The 22,826-nt window shown below is 32.5% G+C and overlaps 1 protein-coding gene across 5 annotated transcripts in view; it reads right to left on the reverse strand.

Moving 5' to 3' along the window:
• Positions 1-5,437: 5,437 nt before the first annotated feature.
• LOC127710258 (interferon alpha-inducible protein 27-like protein 2) overlaps positions 5,438-22,826 on the reverse strand; it is a 99,484-nt gene continuing 82,095 nt past the window's right edge. For 4 of the 5 annotated variants that reach the window (XM_052216034.1, XM_052216033.1, XM_052216035.1 and 1 more), the window contains exons 2-3: positions 18,420-18,530; positions 5,438-6,115 (exon numbers count right to left, since the gene is read on the reverse strand). In XM_052216034.1, the coding sequence (XP_052071994.1) occupies positions 5,709-6,115; positions 18,420-18,504 (492 nt within the window). In that variant the 5' untranslated portion in view covers positions 18,505-18,530 and the 3' untranslated portion in view covers positions 5,438-5,708. Of the gene's footprint in view, positions 6,116-18,419; positions 18,531-18,745; positions 18,769-22,826 lie in introns of those variants that run through there. The other variant, XM_052216036.1, reaches the window with a different exon arrangement.

Below are 22,826 nucleotides of genomic sequence, written 5' to 3' on the forward strand. Positions count from 1 at the left end.
TCCACAGCTTCCACAATAAAGTACATAACCTTTTTGATGTTGATGTAACTGTGTCCTAAAACTATTACAATGTCATTATATAAATTACATTGTTTCAACTACAATCGCATGCCAATCTTTATCATAAAGGACAGTTGATTGGATAAAAGTGATGGATTGCCACTCCTATATTAACCTGAGGTCCTATAAACTAACGTCATATAGCTGTCAATATGGGGAAAATATTCCAAAACGGATATATTTAGACATTTAGTTGGGAACTAGTATTCGATATTTAAAATTTTTTTACATAGTAATTATTGATATCTCTAATTGTTTCAGTAATAAAAGTGTTGAGTAATGTTGAACATGAAATTATTTAAGTTTGGGACATCGTGTACATGCCCCCTTTTTTAGTCAATCCACATAAATAAATCCAAAAATCTCTAGGTTTTGTGATTTTATAAGAATTGCAAATATTTAACAAATTCAAATTCTCATACAGAATTATTTTTTTTTATTTTTTAACAACATTGTCTGCTGGAGAAAGAGAGAGAAGGTAGGAGGGGAGTAATCACGAATTTCCTGAAAAACAAAGTTTGCATTCCGAAATCCCGAAAAAATAAAGCATTCTTTCCCGAATACCGAAAAATTAATCATTGATTCCCGAGTCTCAATAAGTGTAAATCGCGAATTCCCGTAAAAAATAAAGGCCCAACCCTACGTCCCGAAAAGATCTGTCCTAGAGGTCAGTTTATTTAATTTTTCAGAAATTAAAATCAAACAAAAATATTTTATACAAATTCGTCTACAGACACGTAAATTGATATAGGTTACTAGCTGGTCTGAATTTTTATAGAAAATAGCCAATGAAAAGCATAAATATCTTATGTCATGGGTCACGCACGGACTGTCTTACTTTATAGGGATACTCATGCGGCACATCAAAGATAAGATTAATTTTTAACCAGACATTTATCCATTGTACTTTGAATGTACCACAGAACTTAAATTCACTTGAATACATTAACCTCTTATCTTATCGACTTTGAAGCCCGTCCGACAGTTGACCTATAGTTCTATAAAATCTACGTCATTTGGTCCCTGGTGGAAGTTGTCTCATTGGCAATAATACCACATCTCCTTATTTTATATTTTACTTATACCAAATTTTAAAATGATTGTTTAAAATTCCATAAGCTTTCGGAAAAGCTTTAAACTTGTATACAGTTAAATAAAATGCTTAGACCATGTGCAGCCTATTATTTGAAATCGAATGCTTTCCCTTTAGGAATTGTAAAAAAATGTCTTGCAATTGGATGGTTATGTATTTCTCTCTTCCAATATTTCTTTAAAATCAAACAATTGTTGCGAATAAAAAACTTAATTCCTACATCCCAAACATCTGTTTGACCGATGCGAGTCGAACATATTTTTTGTGCGTTATAAATTACAGCACAGACTTTCTTAATTCAAAGAATAAGTTCGAAAGTACATAATTATTACCAATTCACCATGATAAAGAAGGTTTATAATGCCATGTCTTTCGGATTCAAATTAATTAAATTTGGTTAGCGATGCAAAATTTTACAAAAAGATATATAATTGGCAATTTTGTAACAAAATAAGCCTTTATCAGCGACAGATAATGATTTAGATTAGGAAACAATATTTAAGAAAATGCAAAATGCAATGTTTAATAATCAGTTTCCAGTAGGATTGACACTTTTAGATATTTACTTGCAAGTTTATCAAATACAGGGGTAATTTGCCGTATCTTTTTGCATCGAAGATCGACCTGCGAGAACGATATTTTTTTTATTTATCACATTTTTGTTCATAAAAGAGATCGTGAGTTTTTAGTAAAGATTGACATTTAAGACTAGTGTGTGAAATGTATATTCTCTTTTATAAATGTATATCACGCACGTAGCGAAAATGTATAAATTTCAATCGACAAAGAGATGCACGTTTTTACCGACTTAAAGTTTTATCCAAAAGAGAACTTTCCTTTTATACACAATATTTTCAAGCAAGTACAATGTTATCTTACATGCATACAACTCCTCTGTATTAATATTTAAATAAAATCAATGGATCTCGTAAAATTTACGACTCCAGAATATCTTTCACAGTTGATTAGTATTTGAAACATCGGTACTAAATATATTATGCTGGAATTTTTTTTCTTACGCACCGATTTTTTTCCTTTTTTGGAAGAGGGACGCAATTTTTTTAAAATGTCTTGAAAATGCTTTACTTGTTTTGAAATGAAATGGAAATAGAAGTTTATTTCTACTGAAAATTATTTTTAATTTAATAAATTTATTTATCCCGAGATGACGTTCAAAAGACGGTTGTCAATCAATTTTAGAAGGCGGGGCGAACGATCATTGGTATCCAATGAATGGTTCACTGTACAAAGTGTTGAAGAGCGGAGATGCTCAAACACATTGAATGACAATGTTGTATAAACAACAAAAGAGGCTACCACATAATCACGATTGTGTAATGCTAATTCAAAATAAAGTTGAAATTGACAAGTAGCTTTGCAACCACGGTTGTTTTGAAAGTTTAATTATACTTTCATTGTTTTGTTTAGGCGATGTTCCCGACAGTTTCCTATTTTGCGTTACGAAATTCCGCCAACATGTGGCATTCGAATAACATCTTTTGTTTTCCAGTTTGATATTAATACTACATTTCATTGAAACTGCATTTTACCTGCTTTATATTCCCAAATCGGTGTAAAGTCGGATGAAATTGTCCATTCCTTCAATATAATCCAATTTTTACGTACTCGCTAACTTTAATACACACATTTAACCTTGACCGGTAGCGACCTATTTTCTTACACGCAAGGATAAGGCGTGCTAAGTATTATAAAAAGGGGATTTTCCGACTATCAAAACGAATTTGAACTCATCTTTACAGAAACTTAATAGGTAAATACTACACGCACGAAAATCACAGAAAACCGTTAAACATATTGTACTTTCATTCTTTGTAGTAATTTATAGTTATAATAATAATTTCTATTTCTTGAAATAGTAGTTTAGTTATTTTATTTAGAAAACCTGGCAAAGGTATTTCAAATATTGAATAGAATAAATATCTAGAGACTTAAGGTATTGTAAGAAAGATTGAGAACAATCTTTACAACGGTCATGATGATGGGTGTAAATCAAATGCGTGTACCTTATTCTATTGAATTAATTTTTCAAATTTTTTGGCAGGAATCTTTTCCTTGATAACTTATATATCGGAAAGGGTTACATTTCTTAAATAAATAAACGTCACTTTAATTATATTTTTGTATTTAACCACATAAAATAAGGAGATATGGTATGGTTGCCAATGAGACAACTATCCACCAAAGTTCAAATGAAGTAGATATAGGCAACCATACGGTCTTCAACAATGAAAAAACCCACCGTATAGTCGGCTGTAAAAGGCACCGCATGACAAATATGAAACAATTCAATTTAGAAAACTAACGGCCTTATTTATAACAAAACAATTCACGAAAAACAAATATGACAGACATGAACCAACAACAACCACTGAACTAGTCTCCTGACTTGGCACAGGCATATATATAATGTGACGGAGTTAAACATGATTGGAGGCGTCAACCCTCCCCCGAACCTGGGACAGTGGTGTAATGACACAAAACAAGAACAGGGTCTACAAAACAATAAACATAAAACAATATGAGAAACAGAAATAAACGACAACCACTCAATTACAGGCTCCTGACTTGGGACAGACACATCAAGAATGTGGCTGGGTTAAACATGTTAGAAGGCGCCAACCCTTGTAACAGAACAATACAAGAATAAACCATAAAAATAAGTTGAAAAAGGCTTAACTCAGCAGATCGATACACAGCAGAAAAACATCTAACAAAAACACAGACCGGACATGGTAATTTATTTATTATACATCCCTAAAAACAAAAACAAAAAAGACACAAAGTACAGATCTGAGAGAACTAGCAGTTACTGACAGCTAGTTCAAAGCTAATAATATCTAAAAAAAATCATGTATCTAAGACTTAAATATCAATCAGTACACATCCAACATTCAATAGATAAGTGTAAAGACTTCATTATCAGTCAGAAAAAACATGACCTTGGGCAATGCCAAAATATAGGTCTCGACAGATTGTAGTACCGTGAATCTGCATATGTGTATAACAATAATATTAAGTATGGTTTTAGTTTACTGATAACAAAATCAATATTTATACCAATAAAAACAATATACAAAGATCCAATTACAGTGTTGGTAATCTTTCAGAATAAGTTTATTTAAGGATAAGTTTACCCGGATAGTATCTAAATGTCCGGGCTCGGTAAACAACATCACCGTAAAAATTATGATGTGCTATTCCGCTTGAAATGAGCTTTCTACAGGTACAGCCAAACTTGCAAACCAAATCTTTGTATCTATGGAAGAATTTAGTAAAGGTTTTAAGTAATTTGTGGTAACGAAATCACTGATTTATTTTAAAATTAGCCAGTAATGCATAGATTACGCCAATGAAATCTAAAACGTCACAGCATACACGGGCATAGCGAACGAGTTGGGATATATATATACAACCTAAGACAGTGCCAGCCCAAAGGAACATCAACGACCAAAAAAGGAAAATTAACAATAGGAAAAGAAAAATCGTCCATTTCGTCGTAATTTTTTGTTTAGTTTCTCGTGTAAAACTGAAATATCTAAATCCAGGAAAGGACAGTAAATTTTCAACATTCCTAATAGTACAGGAACAAGTCTGCTATTTAAGTGGCACAATTGGTGCCCATAGGAATACCTACAACCTGTCAATAAACATAGTCAGTTTGTTTGCTTTTCTTGCCGAAGGTCGGTGGTTCTCTGCGGGCACTCTGGCTTCCTCCACCAATAACAACTGACTGCCACGAAATATCACAATAGTGCTAAAAGTAGCGTTAAACACCAATCAATCAATCAATCAATATATTTGTTTGCTGTTTTCCCGAAGAGGAAAGAGAAGATAACCCGTATAAATATTACACATTAGCATAAACTAAATGCAGAAATGATTGCTTCAAGATATTTTACAGTCAACGAAAAAGACGCATCAATTAAACATTTACTAGGAATAAGATTCATGCGATTAGGCAAAAAATCACAAATGACATGCGCCGAACCATTGGCAGGTGCACCAGCCTGTTTCCTTCGCAAGGATAAAAGGAAAACATAAACTTTGATTCATGAGCGTTGTGATATCTTTTGCAAATGAAATGATGTTAAGCATTCAATATCATTTACACGAAGTTTCATCTGAATAGGAAAAAAGAAAAAGGAGATTTTCAAATTCAGCGGGATACAAACACTAGATTATAAATGTAAAATTGTATCATGGATTCGATCAGTTTGCAGATTTTCGAAAATAAACTGAATAACAAGTACTCTAAAACAAGGGTTCTATTATTCAACTTTATTTCAGAAGATGTAATCTTCACTTTATAAAAGTAATTAAGAAGACGATTGCAATGAATTTAGTTTAACAATATAAACACAAACGAAATAGTCTAAACGAATCACTTATATATATATATATTTATTCTTTAAAGGAGATATTATGTTTAATATCTTTCAGATCTTTCATGTTAACATGTTTCACTCTCAATTTCATTTGAAGTTTTTAATTTGGTTTCTCTTCTATTGTTTTTGTCGTTTTGGTAGCAGTTCAGTTAACATGGTGCCTGAGCAGAACGAAAACCGGTTTCATGTTTACATCTACAGTGTTGACAAGTAATACAGGTATGTTCAGTGTTGCAACAGTCATGAGTTTCTCCCTCCTCTTCTCCTGCACCTGCAGCTTTGGCAACAGCAACACCCGCAACACCAGAAACACCGGCACCGACAGCTGTTCCGGCTGCCCCTAATCCGGCGGCTCCAATAGACTGCATGGTAGCAATGGCACTTCCGGCAGCAACATTACCTGCTGATGACATCATTGCAGCAGCTATAGACCCTCCAGCCACACCACCACTTGTAAAACCAATAGCCCCTAAAGCTGCAGGAACAGCGATCGGAGCAAGCACTGCACCACCAACTAGGCAAACTACTCCTACGGCAAGAGGTTTAAACCATGATCCTGAAAAACAAAAACAAAAAATATAAAAATAAATACATAGGTATAAAATTAATGTATAAAACTGGTGTTCAGGGACACCAAATCTATAGTTTTGACTGATAAAACTCTTCTTTTGTTTATTATTTAATTCTGAAATTGTAAATTAAAAAAAGGCAAAAAATAGTAAGTGATAAAAAATTCCCGAATTACATGTCAAATAGAAATAAGAAGATGTGGTATGAGTGCCAATGAGACAACTCTCCATCCAGGTCACAATGTGTAAAAAGTAAACAATTATAGGTCAAAGTACGGCCTTCAACATGGAGCCTTGGCTCACACCGAACAGCAAGCTATAAAGGGCCCCAAAATGACTAGTGTAAAACAATTCAAACAGGAAAATCAACGGTCTAATCTATATAAAAACGACAACCACTGATCAACAGGCTCCTGACTTAGGACAGGTGCATACAAATGCAGCGGGTTTAAACGTTTTAACAGGTGCCAACCTTCACCCTAACCTGAAACAGTAGTGTAACATTACAACAAAAAAAGACACACAATTAAATATCAATTGAAACGGGTTAACTCCATCAAAAAGACATAGTATAAACAAAAACAAGTAAACATACACTGAACGAATAAATTTGATCTATGACACAATATAATACAATATTATAAAAAAAGATGTAAAACAATGTCAAAAAGACAACTAAAACCTGGGACAAAATGGCGTTAAATAAAATAACGTACACAGGTAAATTTAAATATAATAATTTTGTTGTTAGTTCGGAAATACTTTTTACAAATAAATAAATTTGTTGTTCGCAGTACGAGTACAGAAGTGAAAATTTATCGTCATACTAAATACTTATCAAAGGTGGTACATATTGAAAATAGTTAGACGAGATACAACACAAAATAAGTAAACATTGAATAACAAAAATGCATTACAAATTGTGTCGACAGGTCAAATTAACACGAAAGTGCGATTTGAGAGTACTCGCAGTTTACTGAAAGCTAATTAAAAGCCAAAAACAATTAATAATAAAAAATCATGCATCAGAGACTAAAATCAATTTAAACACATCCCAGGGATTTAGTGTTTTAACGCCATGGACAGCCTAAGAAGATATGACTTGTGCAATGCCAAAATAAAAGTATCGACAGGCAGTAGGATAGTTAGAATTTAACCTTAAAATAAATACGTATCATGTTATATATAGATAAAGCAATCTCTAAATAGAAAATAAACGTGGATGTGTATTTATACATCCCAAAAAAACATTCAAAAAGAATACAAATTTAGTTATGTTTTAATTTGTTGATGACAAAATCGATGTTAGTGCCAATGTAAACAATATTCAAAGATCTTATTACAACATTAATAAGATAACCTTTACTTATAAGTTTGTTTAAAGGTTCGATGAGTTTACACGGATCACATAGTGATTTCCACGCTTTTAGTACAATATTACCGTAAAATACCATTTTTAATAAGTTTTCTACGGGTACAGCCAAATTTACTAATCAAATTTTTGTATCTATGAAATAATTTAGTAAATTTTTCAAGTAATTTATGGTAAAGAAATCCCTGACTTAATAATTTACCAGCGATGCATGGATTGCGTTCGTTAAGTACATTTTATGATGCTTATATAAATGGTCAGTCCAGCAATTTATAATTGTATTAGTGTAGAAGAAACAGTGAAATTATACAGCTATGAATTGGATTTTCGACATTTTCGTGACATTTTTTGTCAGAAACTTCAATCCAGAGCTCTCTTGAATGTGGTAGCATGCTTCGTGTGAGTATGCTAAGGCCGTCATAAACAGTTTTTTCTTGTTTGACGAAAAAAGCGGATACATATAAATTGTAATTTCAACGGATCTGTCGAAAGAAAATGATAAAAAAGTTCGACGGATGGAAAGACGGACGGAAGGAGTCGAGCGGTTACTTCGGCGACACAGGTAAAACCAGTCATGTGTATACTCATGAAGGCATGATAAGGAAACATTCCAGATCTATATGAATCTCAAGAATTTTACCTTGTCTTTTGAAAAAGTCTCACTTCAGGGTACATTTGCTACAAACTAGTTTTTAGTTTTGCTCACCGAAGGTTGTACTCCATAGTTAGATGAGTGGTTTTGCTTTTTGGCTTCTGTAGATTTTTTTCAAATATAAAAGCTATAATTGTGCAATAAAATTCATTTTTAGATAACTGAAGATTAATATAACCTTCAAAGTGTCGTTGTGAACATCAAGATTGTGTTCTGTATGTATTTTTATGAGTTGATTTCTGTTTGACAGGCCGTATTTTCATATTCCATACCAGACATGATTGGTCCAGAAATAATTGTCATGTCCTTTTTTACGAGCAGCTAATTTCTATTTGATAACTAGACATGCTAGATAGACAAATTTCAATGTTGTAAGAAAAGGTATCACTCAAAGGGATTGAAATTCTACTTTCAACCACATTTTGGGGGAGTTTATGACATTTTCATGCCCTTTTTAGCAATATTTTATCGCAAATAAATGAAGAATGATGCCATGGATACACAAAAAAGAAATTATATTTCAAAATTTTAACTGTAGAAAATCAAATCTATGGAAAATACTGAGTACATACATATACACATGTACGACACAAATAGTAAGTTTAATTTATAGTAAAACAGGGCAAAGACCGCCACATTCTTTGTGTGCCTGTATCAAGTCAGGAGACTGTAGTTCAGTGGTTGTCGTTGGTTCATGTCTGTCATATTTGTTTTTCGTAAATTGTTTTGTTATAAATTAGACCGTTAGTTTTCTCAATTGAATTGTTTCATATTTTTGATGTCGGGTCCTTTTATAGCCGACTATACGGTATGGGTTTTTCTCATTGTTGAAGGCAGTACGGTTGCCTATGATTGCTTACATCCACTTCATTTGAACTTTGGTGGATAGTTGTCTCACAGGCAATCATACCACATCTCCTTATTTTTATAAAGAGGATGGTTAAATATTTTATGGTTCAATTTTAATTGTATTTCCTAACTATGGAGTGCTACTAATAATGAAGGAAATATATACAGAGTTGTGTAACTGGGTGACCGTTGTGACCATCAGGCATTGATACTGAGAGAGATTGGAACACATCATGATAATATACATATATAATAAGCAACCAGTGACCTATTTTTATGAGTTGAATGACCTTGGTATGATAATAAAATGATAGAGGTATGTTTCAATACTATACACTCATGATGTCACTTATGTTTCACTTACGTTAATACTACTGGTCGGGACTGATTTATACTTGACAATAAAGTATTTTATTAATTTTATTAATCGCATAACTAAATAACAGATGTCTTTTTTTACTAGTATAACTCCAAACGTTAGCTTGCTAGGCCCTTATTTTAAAAATCCTGGATCCGCACATGCTATACAATCCACGACTTCCACACATCTCTTGGAAACCAAGTATATATATTCGAATTCTTCAAATTATTCTGATCAGTCATGTTTTAATTGATAGCTAACTAATTTATTCTAACTATATAAATAAAAGAACAGAGTTCCAATGTCCCCCGCGTTGCACATATTTTATCTATCCAAGGTACAATGGCAATAACTAAATAAAACACTTTTTTTGTATTGCTAACGAGGCCATTTTCCATAAATTTAATATTTCCAAGGAGTATAACTCTTTTAAAAAAGTCGATCGGCCACAATTATAGAACTTGTCCAAGATAGTGCTGATATTAACCTATAGTATAAGTTTTATAAAAATCTGGGAAGAATTGTACCTGTGAGAGCGCTAACGAGGCCATTTTCCATAAATTTAATATTTCCAAGGGCATAACTATTTTAAAAAAGTCGATCGTCCACCATTATAGAACTTGTCCGAGATATAGCTGATATTAACCTATAGTATAACTTTTATAATAATCTGGCAAGAATTGTACCAGTGAGAGCGCTAACAAGGTCATTGTCCATAAATTTAATATTTCCAAGGGGCATAACTATTTAAAAAAAAAAGTCGATCGGCCACCATTATAGAACTTGTCCGAGATATTGCTAATATTAACCTATAGCATAAGTTTTATAAAAATCTGGCAAGAATTGTACACATGAGAGCGATAACGAGGCCATTTTCCATAAATTTAATATTTCCAAGGGGCAAAACTCTTTTAAAAAAAAGTCGATCGGCCACCATTATAGAACTTGTTCGAGATATTGCTGATATTTAAGGAATGACTGTAATATTTTTTCTGTCTATGAAGAAGTAACATCAAAAATGTGGTGCACACTGCGTAGCGGGTTATTTAAAAGTGTGCATCACATTTTTAAGGTTATTTCGAATAGACAGAAAAAATATTACAGTCATTCCTTATAATTTAATTTTAAAAAGGAGTAAATCATGATAAAAACGTTGATGACGTCACGGTCACATGACAAAATTATGTCTATGAGCTGATAGACAAAACAATTTCAGCCAATCAGAAGACGTGTTACAACTTACATCCAAAATTAAATTATTAACCTATAGTATAAGTTTTATAAAAATCTGGCAAGAATTGTACCCGCAAGAGCGCTAACGAGGCCATTTTCCATAAATTTAATATTTCCACGGGGTATAACTCTTTTAAAAAAAGTTGATCGGCCACCATTATAAAACTTGTCCGAGATATTGATAATATTTACCTATAGTATAAGTTTTATAAAAATCTGGCAAGAATTGTATCTGTGAGAGCGCTAACAAGACCGGACACACGGACGGACAGACGCCCGTTATGTCCATGTCCCCCGCAACGCGTTACTCGGGGGACAAAAAACGAAAACATGTAAATTTTATATCAATTATATAAATTAACAGGGGCCTATAATGATATATGGCTATTTCTATTCTTGGAAACCCATGTTATTTCAATAATCTTAAGATGTTGGTGTAATAATTGGAAAATCTTTAAATGTAAGACTGTTATTCATATCCAATAACAAAAACTGTATGTTAAATACAATAGGACTTACAGGATATAAAAACTAAAACTAGTAGGGGTACACGTTTTTTTCTAAAGAAATCCACGTAGAAAATGATAGGCTCCGTAGTTAGTAGGGGCACATTAAAAAATAATGCAAGTAGGTCACAACGGACTGCATTTCTGTCCCTACGAATAAATTGCAATATATTTTGACAAAACCAGTGGCAAATCCGAAGTATCCAGAACAACAGAAAAGTCCGGCACTCTTCTTCGAGAAAATCAATAGGAAAGCAATGCTGGTGACGATACTGAATAAAAGTAATTTCTAAACAACAATCATTCATTTTAAAGTAATTATTTGTTAATCTGTGTTATTAAACTATACATGCATCTACACTATGTCTTATGTTCATTATTTATCGAGATAATTGCATTAGAAGATGGAAAACTGAAACTTAAAAAATGTTAACATTTGTTGCATACTGATAAAAAAAATGAAAAAATCATGTACATACGAAATCTAAAAATCTTTCAGGTCACCAATTTTCGGAGTCATTTACAAAGTCCTTAGCCTGTTACAATTTCCAAAAATATTTTTCACACCTAAGTTTTCGAGTACACCGGTCTGTTCTTGTCATGTGAAACTAAATATAGAAGCATTGTCTTTTCGTGAATATAACAATTTAAAAATTTGTGTCTCTACAGTTTCAAGATTTAAAGATAAATATGTTTACAAAGTATGTTATCCGGTAATAAACAGCTGCGCCATGAGTGCATGATACGCCCGTCGTCTTGTGTGTGAATTTTTATGCAATAATCATAAACAGTTTCTGACATACGGCGCAACATGCGAACCCCCCCCCCCCCCTTTTTTTTTACAAAAAACTAAATATCTCTAAAATGAAATTTTGAATCAAAACCAAAAAGTATACAGATCTTTAGATTAATATAACTAAAAAGTGTGTAAAATTTTAAGCAATAATCATAAATCGTTTTTGAGATACGGCGCGACATGTGTAATACCCCTCCCCCTTTTTTTTTTTACAAAATACTCAATAACTCAAAAATAAAATTTTGAATCATCACCAAAAAGTTTACAGATCTTAAGATTAATATAACTAAGCAGTGTGTAAAATTTTAAGCAATAATCATAAATTGTTTTTGAGATACGGCGCGACATGTGAAAAACCCCTCCCCCTTTTTTTACAAAATACTCAATAACTCAAAAATAAAATTTTGAATCATCACCAAAAAGTATACATATCTCAAGATTAATATAACTAAGAAGTTTGTAAAGTTTTAAGAAATAATCATAAATTGTTTTTGAGATACGGCGCGACATGTGAAAAAACACACACACCTGTTTTAGTTACTAAGTCCCGTAACTCAAAACGTTTTAATCTTATTTTCACCAAAAAGTATACAGATCGTTTGACCATCATAAGAAACAACTATGTTAAGTTTCATGAAATTTGGATAAGTCGTTCTCAAGTTACGATGCGACTCGTTTACGCCGGACAGACAGACAGACGACATTTGTATACCATAATACGTCCCGTCAAAATTTTGACGGGTGTATAAAAAGTAAAATAACAAAAATACCGAACTCAAAGGAAAATTCAAAACGGAAAGTCCCTTATCATGGCAAAATCAAAAGCTCAAGCACACCAAACGAATGGAAAACAACTGTCATATTCCTGACTTGGTAAAGGCATTTCCTTATGTAGAAAACGGTGGATTAAACCTGGTTTTATAGTTAGCTAAAACGTTAAAAGACTTTACTATTTTTGTACAATTTTTAGAAAAGGTCGTCTCGATTTCTGTACACGTATTTGCAGTCTTCTTGATCTATTCACATTCAATGTTTACATCCGCGAGATAAGGCCCGTTTGAATTTGCTTAGTAACTTAATTTCTGAAGTGTTAATTTTTGCTGTCTATCAATCGTTTCCTTTGGAATTTTTTCTCGGAACTTCTCTGATCTAGTTGACATGTATACATATACGGATAATTATCATGCTCCAGAGAGGTATTGAGCCAGTAGAAAAATAAATTGAAGTTAGTACTCCAGAAATTTATTCGCATAGCAACATTTTAGACCAATTTTACACTAAGCTCCTATAGTTTGCTTAATTCGTCGTTTGATATTGTAGGAGGGAAATAAAAAATTTATATGGAAATTTTTTTTTTTATTTCAATTCATTTTTACATCGCGATGACCTTGGGGTCATCCCGATGTATTGCTATCGCCTAGATTTCCATTATGTAAATTAGTTTTGGGTTTGTAACCGATCTATAAACATGATAAATACGCGCACATAAACGAGTGCAAAATAACATTCCTTATCGTTTGATATAAATACATCTCTTCAATGAATACTGATAAAAATATTTTTGTTTACAACATAAATTAATAATATGAAAATGTTTTGTAGTTAGATATATATATATAAGTAAAAATCATTGATAATATCAATGCACACGTACCGAAAAATTATGTTAAAGCATGCGGAAGAATATCTCAAAGAACGTTTTGTGAAAATACCGTCAAGGACCGGTAACTCTGTAATTGATTTTGCGGGAAAATATGAATGCCTACTCGTATCCAATCTTAGAAAAATCGAATTTTTACAGAAAAGTGTCCACCATGCACTTGCATTGCACTATTTTTAGAATAGTAGAATAGATTGATATACAAATGGATTCAAATCATATATATATGTAACTGTTATTTTAATATAATATAAACAACAACTCAGTGTATACTGATTTGTATCACTACAATATAATAGCTATTACGGTGAAGTTGAAGTCATCATCCACGCACGAACTTGTCTCAGAAAAAAATATATCTCTGTACATTAACCTCAGTTTTAGGTAAAGAGATATGTTGTTTTTTTCTGAGACAAGTGCTTTTGGCCATCCTCAAGAACTTGTGGTCATCCGATGTTCAGTACTTCAGTACTTTGATTTTTGTTACTATACCTCAGAACGTTTTCTTATGAATTTATTGATTAATAGCGTATTTGCTTAAGCGGAACAAACATTGAAGAGATCAATGTTTAAGCGTTTACAAGGGAGGTAATATTTTGACACTAGATTTCACACTGATATGGCTTTACAAATGGCATTCCTATTGTGTTCCATTTTTTAAAACTGGTCTTAGTATGACAAGTTCAGCTCCTGTTCAAAGAGGGAATAAGTGGAAACGATTATTTTTAAATCAATGTTACAATGATGCAAGAGTAAATTAATTTCTTGGTCGATTCTTTTTAGTATAGAATATAAAGACTTTCTTACTGTACAAGGTTCACACATTTTATATAGTTTACAAGAAATTTGTTTGTAACAGATGCAGTTTAATATCATCGTTCTTTCATGACAGGTCACCATGTAGTCCAATAAAACAGACAATACCATGAACAAAAAGAAAACCAACGTAAAGATAAAAGACAATAACAACAGTACACTGAAAACTTAAGATTGAGCAACACGAACACCACAAAAAACCAGAGTTATTTCAAGTGCTCTGAATGGTGAGTAGTTTCTGCTCCTTTAATGGCACCCATCGTGTTGTTCATGCAAGTAAAATTTCGGTGATAACTCTAATTCGGTAATGTAACAATCGAGGAATGAGGACGGGATTGTGGTTAAGACAAATGGACCATATACGTGGTCATCTGTGACACACATGTTCCATAAAGGTCAACAAAATCATAATAGCATTCATAGAACCTTTAAAGCGATGCATTCAAATTTACCCATTTGGAACCCTAGATGCAATAGCTTCCTTGTAAGCAGTAACCCTCTGTCAAGGAAATCATGTAGGAAAAGCCCTGTGTGGATGTTCATTCTGGAAAGTTCTCATTTGGACAATTGAAATCAGCTCTTTCTTCGTAAAGTTTTGATTTAAAACATAAACCGTATCAATTTTACTGCACCAGATGCGCATTTTGACAACTAATGTCTCTTTAGTGATTCTCGATATCAAAATATTTGAAAATCCAAAATCTAATACATATGTTGAAGGGTTGATCAAAGGACCTAAGTCAAATCTGGAAAGGAATCATGAGCTTTGCACGAGGGAGATATATTCCTTAATTCAAAATAACTTCTTTAACTTTATATTAGCACATATCAAATCGAACAATATCCGTATTTTCTTGCCAGTACCGAAGTACTGGCTACTGTGATGGTGATACCCTCGGGGAATAACAGCCTACCAGCAGAGGTATCGACCCAGTGATAGTAATAACATAAACGGTCCCAATTTTACTGCACCAAATACGCATTTCGACAATCAAATTATAGTTCCAACCGACTCTCACTGTAAATTTCTGGATGTAAGTCAATTTATGAAAAAGATTTAACTGTGTCTCGGGTATCCTTTATTTCATATTCATTGGGCTAGATACAGTCATCATAGTCCTCACCAAACGTTCTTTATAGCAGAAAGTGAATTTTAAGGCAGAGATTTACAATGACCTGTGATTGAACAGTTTTTTGTTTTGTACTTGTAAGTTTTTTTTTCAGTTTTAGTGGTTGTAAAGGGTTGCATCAGAAAGTGAATGAACATTGTCTCCGTTATTTTTAAGAATCAAACTCATATTGTTCTTCAGAAGACAAAATATTGCCTAACAATGACAGGTAACTTATTACCAATTGTTGTAACTTTATGACATCAAAGTAATTAATCTCAACATTTTGATACAGGTCAATTATTTTTTTGCTTAACATTAATTGACTTGTTGAAGTCATATTTTGTTTTTAAATAATAATAATAATAAAATTCTTTAGTTGACGAAGGTAACACATTTAACAATGACATGTTAATCTTCCATGAGGCCTTCAAATACTATTGATACAAATAGAAAAGACAAAAATACAAACAAAATAAAAATACATAATACAGTTATATATAGCAGCTTAAATATTGAATAAGTACATATGCATTCAATAGAACAAGATAAAATACATTAGAATCGGGCATCTTCATTCTGTACAGTTAGAAAATAATTTGAACATTTTATCTTAAATGTATCTAAATTATTTATTTCTTTAATATTATTCGGTAAATTATTCCAGGTAATAATACCAGAATATTTAAATGTTCTTTTTAAAAATTCAGAATTAGGTCTTGGTACATGAAGAAGTCTTGATGTTGTCGACCTGAGACACTAATTATAAAGATCAGTACAAGCAGTAAATTTAATAGATAGATAATCAGGTGCTAGACCATTCATACATTTAAACATTAACACAGCTTGAAAATATTGTATCCTCGTAAATATAGTCATCCATGCAAGCTTTTTAAACATTAATGTTGATGGAAAATCAAAAGAAACAGATAAAACTAATCTTGCAGCACGTTTTTGGAGCTTATGTATCCTCTCCAGATTACAGTTTGTGGTAAGACCCCATACTGTACAACAATAGTCAATAATGGGTAATATATAGCTATTGTAAAAAAGAATAAGACCCTTTAATGGTAAATAACGTTTCAACCTTTTTAACAGGTATATTCTGGTTGAAATAGTTTCGCATATTTTATCAATTTGATTTTACCATGATAGATTTTTATTAATATGAATTCCAAGAAGTTTTTCAACTTCAACATTATCTAAAGTGATATTATCTTGTGATAAAACACATAAACATTCATTGCAGCTTTCCAGTTTTCTGTCTGATCCAACAAGCATACATTTTGATATCTTGCTATTTATCATCATATCATTTTCTTTACACCATTTAATAACATTGTCTAAGTCTTTATTCAAACATAATTCTATATTTAAATTTACAATAGATTTAGATGACAAATACAAAGTTGTATCATCAGCATATAGATCAGATTAGTATATTCTAAGGTTAATGGTAAGTCATTGATATGAATAAGGAACAATAAAGGTCCAAGTATAGAACCTTGAGGAACTCCAAAAGTTACTGTAACAGTTTTATATTCTGAATCAGTGGTTCCTAACTTAACTTTTTGCATTCTCTGAGAGAGGTATGATGAAAACCATTTTACAGAGTGGTCATCACATTTGTATAATTTTAGTTTTGATAAAAGTATATTGTGATTTACTGTATCAAATGCCTTCTTAAAATCTAAAAAAAAGAATCGCGGTAAAAATTTCCATTGTCCAATTTCTCTAACCATTTATCAATTATTTTAATGAGTGCTGTATGTCAAGAATGTTTTTTCTCTAAATCCTGACTGCTGTTGTATTAATAATTTGTGTGTGGTTAAGAATAAATATAGTTGTTTAAAGACAGTTTTTTCAAATAACTTGGACACAGTGGGTAAAATTGAAATGGGTCGATAATTGTTTGGATCTGTTTTATCACCTCCTATAAATATGGGAGCAACTTTAGCAAATTTTAATATATTAGGAAATACTCCTGTACATAAACTAAGGTTTATTATGTGAGCAAGGGGGCTTGCTACAATCGATCTTGATAATTTTAAAATTCTTGGTCCAACTCCATCAGTTCCGGAGGGAACCATCAACATTAATGTTTAAAAATAAAGGGAGAGAACCCGTCTAACATGCAACTTAAGACCTCTACAAGTCAAAAGCAAAGTTAGACTTATTTATGTCTGATCATTGAGTGGTTATTTTCCTCTGTGAAATTGCATCCCATTGATATATTTGATATATGGACCAATACCAGCGGCATGTCTGTGTATACCTTTATATAGGAAGAGGACCCCCTACTTGTTGAAGTCATATTTTGTTTTAAAATAAAGGGAGATAACCCATGTAACATGCAACTTAAGACCTCTACAAGTCAAAAGCAAGGTTAGACTTATTTATGTCTGATCATTGAGTGGTTATTTTCCTAGATGTGAAATTGCATCCCATTTCGATATATTTGATATATGGACCCATACCAGCGGCATGTCTGTGTATACCATTATATCATTATATAGGAAGAGGACCCCTTAGCGTATTCACATCGGATTTATTATTAGTTACCCTGAAAGCTGATAAAAATGGATGTTAATAATTTGGAAAGAAGTTGTGTGGTGCATAATCCATCCTTTATTATGTATACACTATCACAAAGGAATAACTATAAAACCTTTAATCAGAATCAGAATCAGAATAATTTATTATAGTATCACATACCAATTTAAAACACAATAAATACAAAATAACATAATATGCAATTAAAAAAAAAAATTAATTAAATATTTAATACCGATCTAGAAATGAATAGTTTATATAACGAGTTCAATTTAACTCACAGAAACAAAATGAGCCAATTAAGGGTCCTGAATAAAAAAAATTGTAAATTGTAAAAATTATTTGGAGAGCTGCATGCCCCTAGATCAATTTAAAATTACAAACCTTTTTTATTCTTTCTATCAACACCCGTCGACTGCTGTTTAAACTGTTTGCATTTACACTCTTGCACAGTACACCTCGTAGACATTATTACGTGCTAATGTTGTCCTTCACCTGCAAAAAAAACAGAAAGCGAAAGTACAGTAATGGGTCATGTGATTTCCTTAAAATTGCATCTCAAAAAGTTTATTTATAATGAGGTTGTTAAAAGTGATGGTGGATGTGTATGCATTGGATTCGCATTGAAAAGAAAATAATTTGGTTGAAATTTTGACAATTTAAAATCATGTATTTTGCACAAAAACTCGTGATCAAAGCTAAGTACATACACAAATATCCTAATACCTATGGAAAGCCAACGGGGTCAAAATTCTTACTTCGTAACTTGTCAATTTGTAACTTTTAACTGTGTGATTTGTCAATTTGTATATTGATGTTTTGTAACTTGTCGATTCGTAAATTGTCGATTTGTAAATTGTCAATTTGTATATTGATGTTTTCAAGGATTTGTATAGTGAGACTCACTATACAAATCCTTGATGTTTTGTAACTTGTCGATTCGTAAAATGTCGATTCGTAAATTGTCAATTTGTATATTGATGTTTTGTAACTTGTCGATTCGTTAAATGTAGATTTGTAAATTGTCAATTTGTATATTGATGTTTTGTAACTTGTCGATTCGTTAAATGTCGATTTGTAAATTGTCATTGTTGTATTATGCTAACGATCATTATGACGACAGATGGCGCTCGGTTTCCTCTTCGGTGAATCAGCCTTCTGTAAGTAGGAGCACCTCCATATGGAGTAAATATATATACCTAAGTAATTTAAATCAATCATATATGTACAGCAAATGCATCTAAAAGAACACAAATAGAATAATAACATTTTTATTTGTATATGGTATGTATACAGAACATTTTGTTTTCTGAAGACGACAGGTGGCCGTATCGTTCGAGAACGGAAACTATATAAAAATACAACCCAAATCTGAATAGTTCATTCCTTCTACGTTAATCGATCTCTCCTACTTGCGAGGTTAATGGTGTAATCGTATATTAGCGAAACATAGCGACTGAATTATTCGGGTAAATAGATATAAGGAGATGTGGTAATAAACAGAATGATTTTCAATGAGACAACTATCCACCAAAGTTCAAATATAAAAGTCGATGTAAGCAATTATAGGCAACGTACGGCCTTTAACAATGAAAAAAAACCCAATCCATATAGTCGGCTATAAAAAGCTACATCAGTACGTAAAAATCCAGGTAAAAACGGTTTCTATTAATCCTAAAATGCTATTATCGGACCATTTTATTCTGACTGAGTCCTCAGGGGGAAGGGCTGACACACATGTATATATATAATATATTAATACTCATTTGTACATGCCTACTAAATTTGTTCTGGTCATGAAGCTAAGGATTGCCACAACCTGATTTTTCGTTCTATAAAAATTTACAAAACAAAAAGAACAAAATTTTCCCGATTCCCTCATTATCAACTGCTGTCGATCGGATCGTTAATTAACAGTTGACTCACGATGTTAATCAATAACGTTTGTATTATATAAGCTAAATATTTTGAAATTTGCATTTCATATGAAATTAAAAATAATTTTATGAATCATTCTAATATCCAATTGACGAAACCATGTTGTTGTATTCCGCCTGGCTCTTCTGTCGAACAGTGAGCCAGGATCCAAGGCTACCCCGTCTCACAGTTTGCCAGCTTTTTACTCTTCAAAATATTCCCTGACAGCCCTCCCCCGCAACCCCCAGCCAAAATCATGTTCAAAGATTTTCATGGGGAAATGAAATTAGGGTAAGCAGATTGGAGATAATTGCTTCGGTCATGCAAATGGCGAGATCTTCTATCTGACAAGTCAAAGCGGCAGGGTGTCACTTTGGTAAAAAGTGGGTATAGGTGTGTAATAAAAAAGAAACTGTTTCATAGTTTTACGATCATTGTCATTGACAAAATATTCAGAGGAGACAACTCCTAGTATATGTCGATCCAGTACCATGATCATTCTAGATCTGTATCTGTATCTGTAGGAATACGTTCGGGATACCAATTCTGGCTTTAATACAATGGTAGAGAGAGCGCAGATGATTTATCGACGGTGCACGCGAGCAGTTTCTAAAGCTGTCAACGCTCGGTGTGCGCACTACAGTGTCTTCAAGGAGGTTCCACTCGATTACTGTTTTTACGAAAAATGAGTTGGAATGTGGGATTTTGATCGCTGAAATCTCAAAACACTTTGTGTAGTTCTTGATCTCTTTTTCCACAATATTTATTGACTGATAATTGTCAAATTCCTTGGCAGCAATTGTTCTTTTTGGACGAGCTTTTTTTAAAATTTGTCAGGTTCTATAGCAAGAACAAGCCCCTCAACCACTTCGTACAGAAATACTAGCTTCTGGCTTAAGCGTTTTGTCTGTTTGCCTTTGGTGAGCGTGTTTGAGACGCAACCATCTTCTCTGGATTTGTAGCCTCCTCGTTATAAAACTCACAGCTTGTCGCTGTATTCTTTCAAGCTTTTTGATGTTCGTACGGGTCCCATATACTATTGCTTCATACTCCATTATTGACCAGTGAAATATATGCGGTTTTCTTGCATTCTGGTCGGCAATATCTCAAATTCCTTATCAGGAATCCTAGTCACGGTTGAGTTTGCATTCTTGGCTACGATTGAAATATGGGTAGTCCATTTAAGTTCTCGATAAGTTTTCTGGTTCCTTTAGATTTTATTACAACATATTGCATATACCAATACAGTTTTAATATATAGTATACATTAACTAAGTGACTCATTTAAAATAATACTTCATTCAATTTGTTTTGCAAAGTACATGCTATAAAACATTTTTATCTTCATTACTCGAGAGCCAAATAAATAAAGATTTTTCATCCATTTCAGTGCTTCTTGTATTAAAAAATCATTAGATATAAATTACATTCTTTTCCAATATCTTAAGATTATAATATTAAGGAATAATAGGTGTTAACCCATTTCTCCCATCATACATTTAGTCCAAAATTTGCGGCCCAGAACAATAAGTTTGAATTTTCCAGCTCAGTCTTATATTTCATGTATTTAGTCTAATTTTGACCCGGTCAAATATTAAGATGAAATTTCCTGCCAAATGAAAGTATTAATTATATTTGCGAAGTTGATAAGGGAGCCAGGAAATATAGTATATATGCCAATACACACAATTAACAGCGCCTTGATAAGGGAGCCCATTCCAGCGACACATCAGTATATACCTAAATACAGGAAGTGACATACCCCTCCCAGGTGTGGTGACCAGTACGGTAGACATACATGTTTATTCGAGGTCAACTCTATATAAAGCTGAGTCCCTGGTATATGCCATATAAACCGAACAATGTATTTATCTATTTATTTTCTTTTATTTGTATATGCTGTACATTTTTGATTTATAAAATTACTTAGGTATATACTAGGAGATGGGGCGCATGCGTGGAGGAAAGACGTTCATTTTTGACAGCTCCAATACTCACCAAAATTACAGGTTTTCTGCAAGTTCAATTTGTCCATACTTCAATATTTTTGATCCTTTTTGATAGATAACCCTCTACAAATCACTTATAGTGAATGTACATTGTATTTATCAGTTTTAACAAAATAAATCTTTTTTGTTTCTAAGGCCGCCAAAGGCGGTCACATGACAAGAACAAAAGTCACATGATCAAACCGGAAGTTGACAAAAGAAAACAAAACAAGAAAATATTCTGAACGAAAATAACAACACTCTGTTGCTTTTCCTTCATACTAACATGGCTATTTCAATTTCCTGTGCTCTTTGGTAGCCGAAGAGACGAAGATAAAGTGAACAAAGGTATATATTAAAAATTTAACATATTTTATTGTACAAAAAAAAAATGAGACTTTACTATACTTTACTGATCACCTCCTTAATATTGCTCATCTGCCATCATGCAAACTTCAAAACCATCTTTGAAAAAGAGGAGCATGAACACACACAAGATCAGAAAACACACAGCTCAATAACCAACTTAGGGAGTCTGAAATTAAAAGTTAACAAATGCAGACCAGTAAATAAATATTTATTCATAATTCTACTTGCAAATGCCTTCGATACAGAAACAAACCCAGGGCCTAGATGGCCATGCGGTACTTGTAACAAAGCAGTTACCTGGAAACATAAAGCGGTATGTTGCGACAGCTGTGATACCTGGTTCCATATTAACTGTCAAGGTATACACTCAAATATTTACAAATTTATGGATGCAAGCAACATCTCGTGGGAGTGCTTTCAATGTGGTATGCCAAATTTTTCAACATCATTATTTAACTCCACATACTCAATCGATACAGAAAATCAGTATTCTGATCTCAGTAAATGTTCAGACTTA

The sequence above is a fragment of the Mytilus californianus genome, unplaced genomic scaffold, assembly GCF_021869535.1.
Source record: "Mytilus californianus isolate M0D057914Y unplaced genomic scaffold, xbMytCali1.0.p SCAF_7, whole genome shotgun sequence".
NCBI lineage: Eukaryota > Metazoa > Mollusca > Bivalvia > Mytilida > Mytilidae > Mytilus > Mytilus californianus.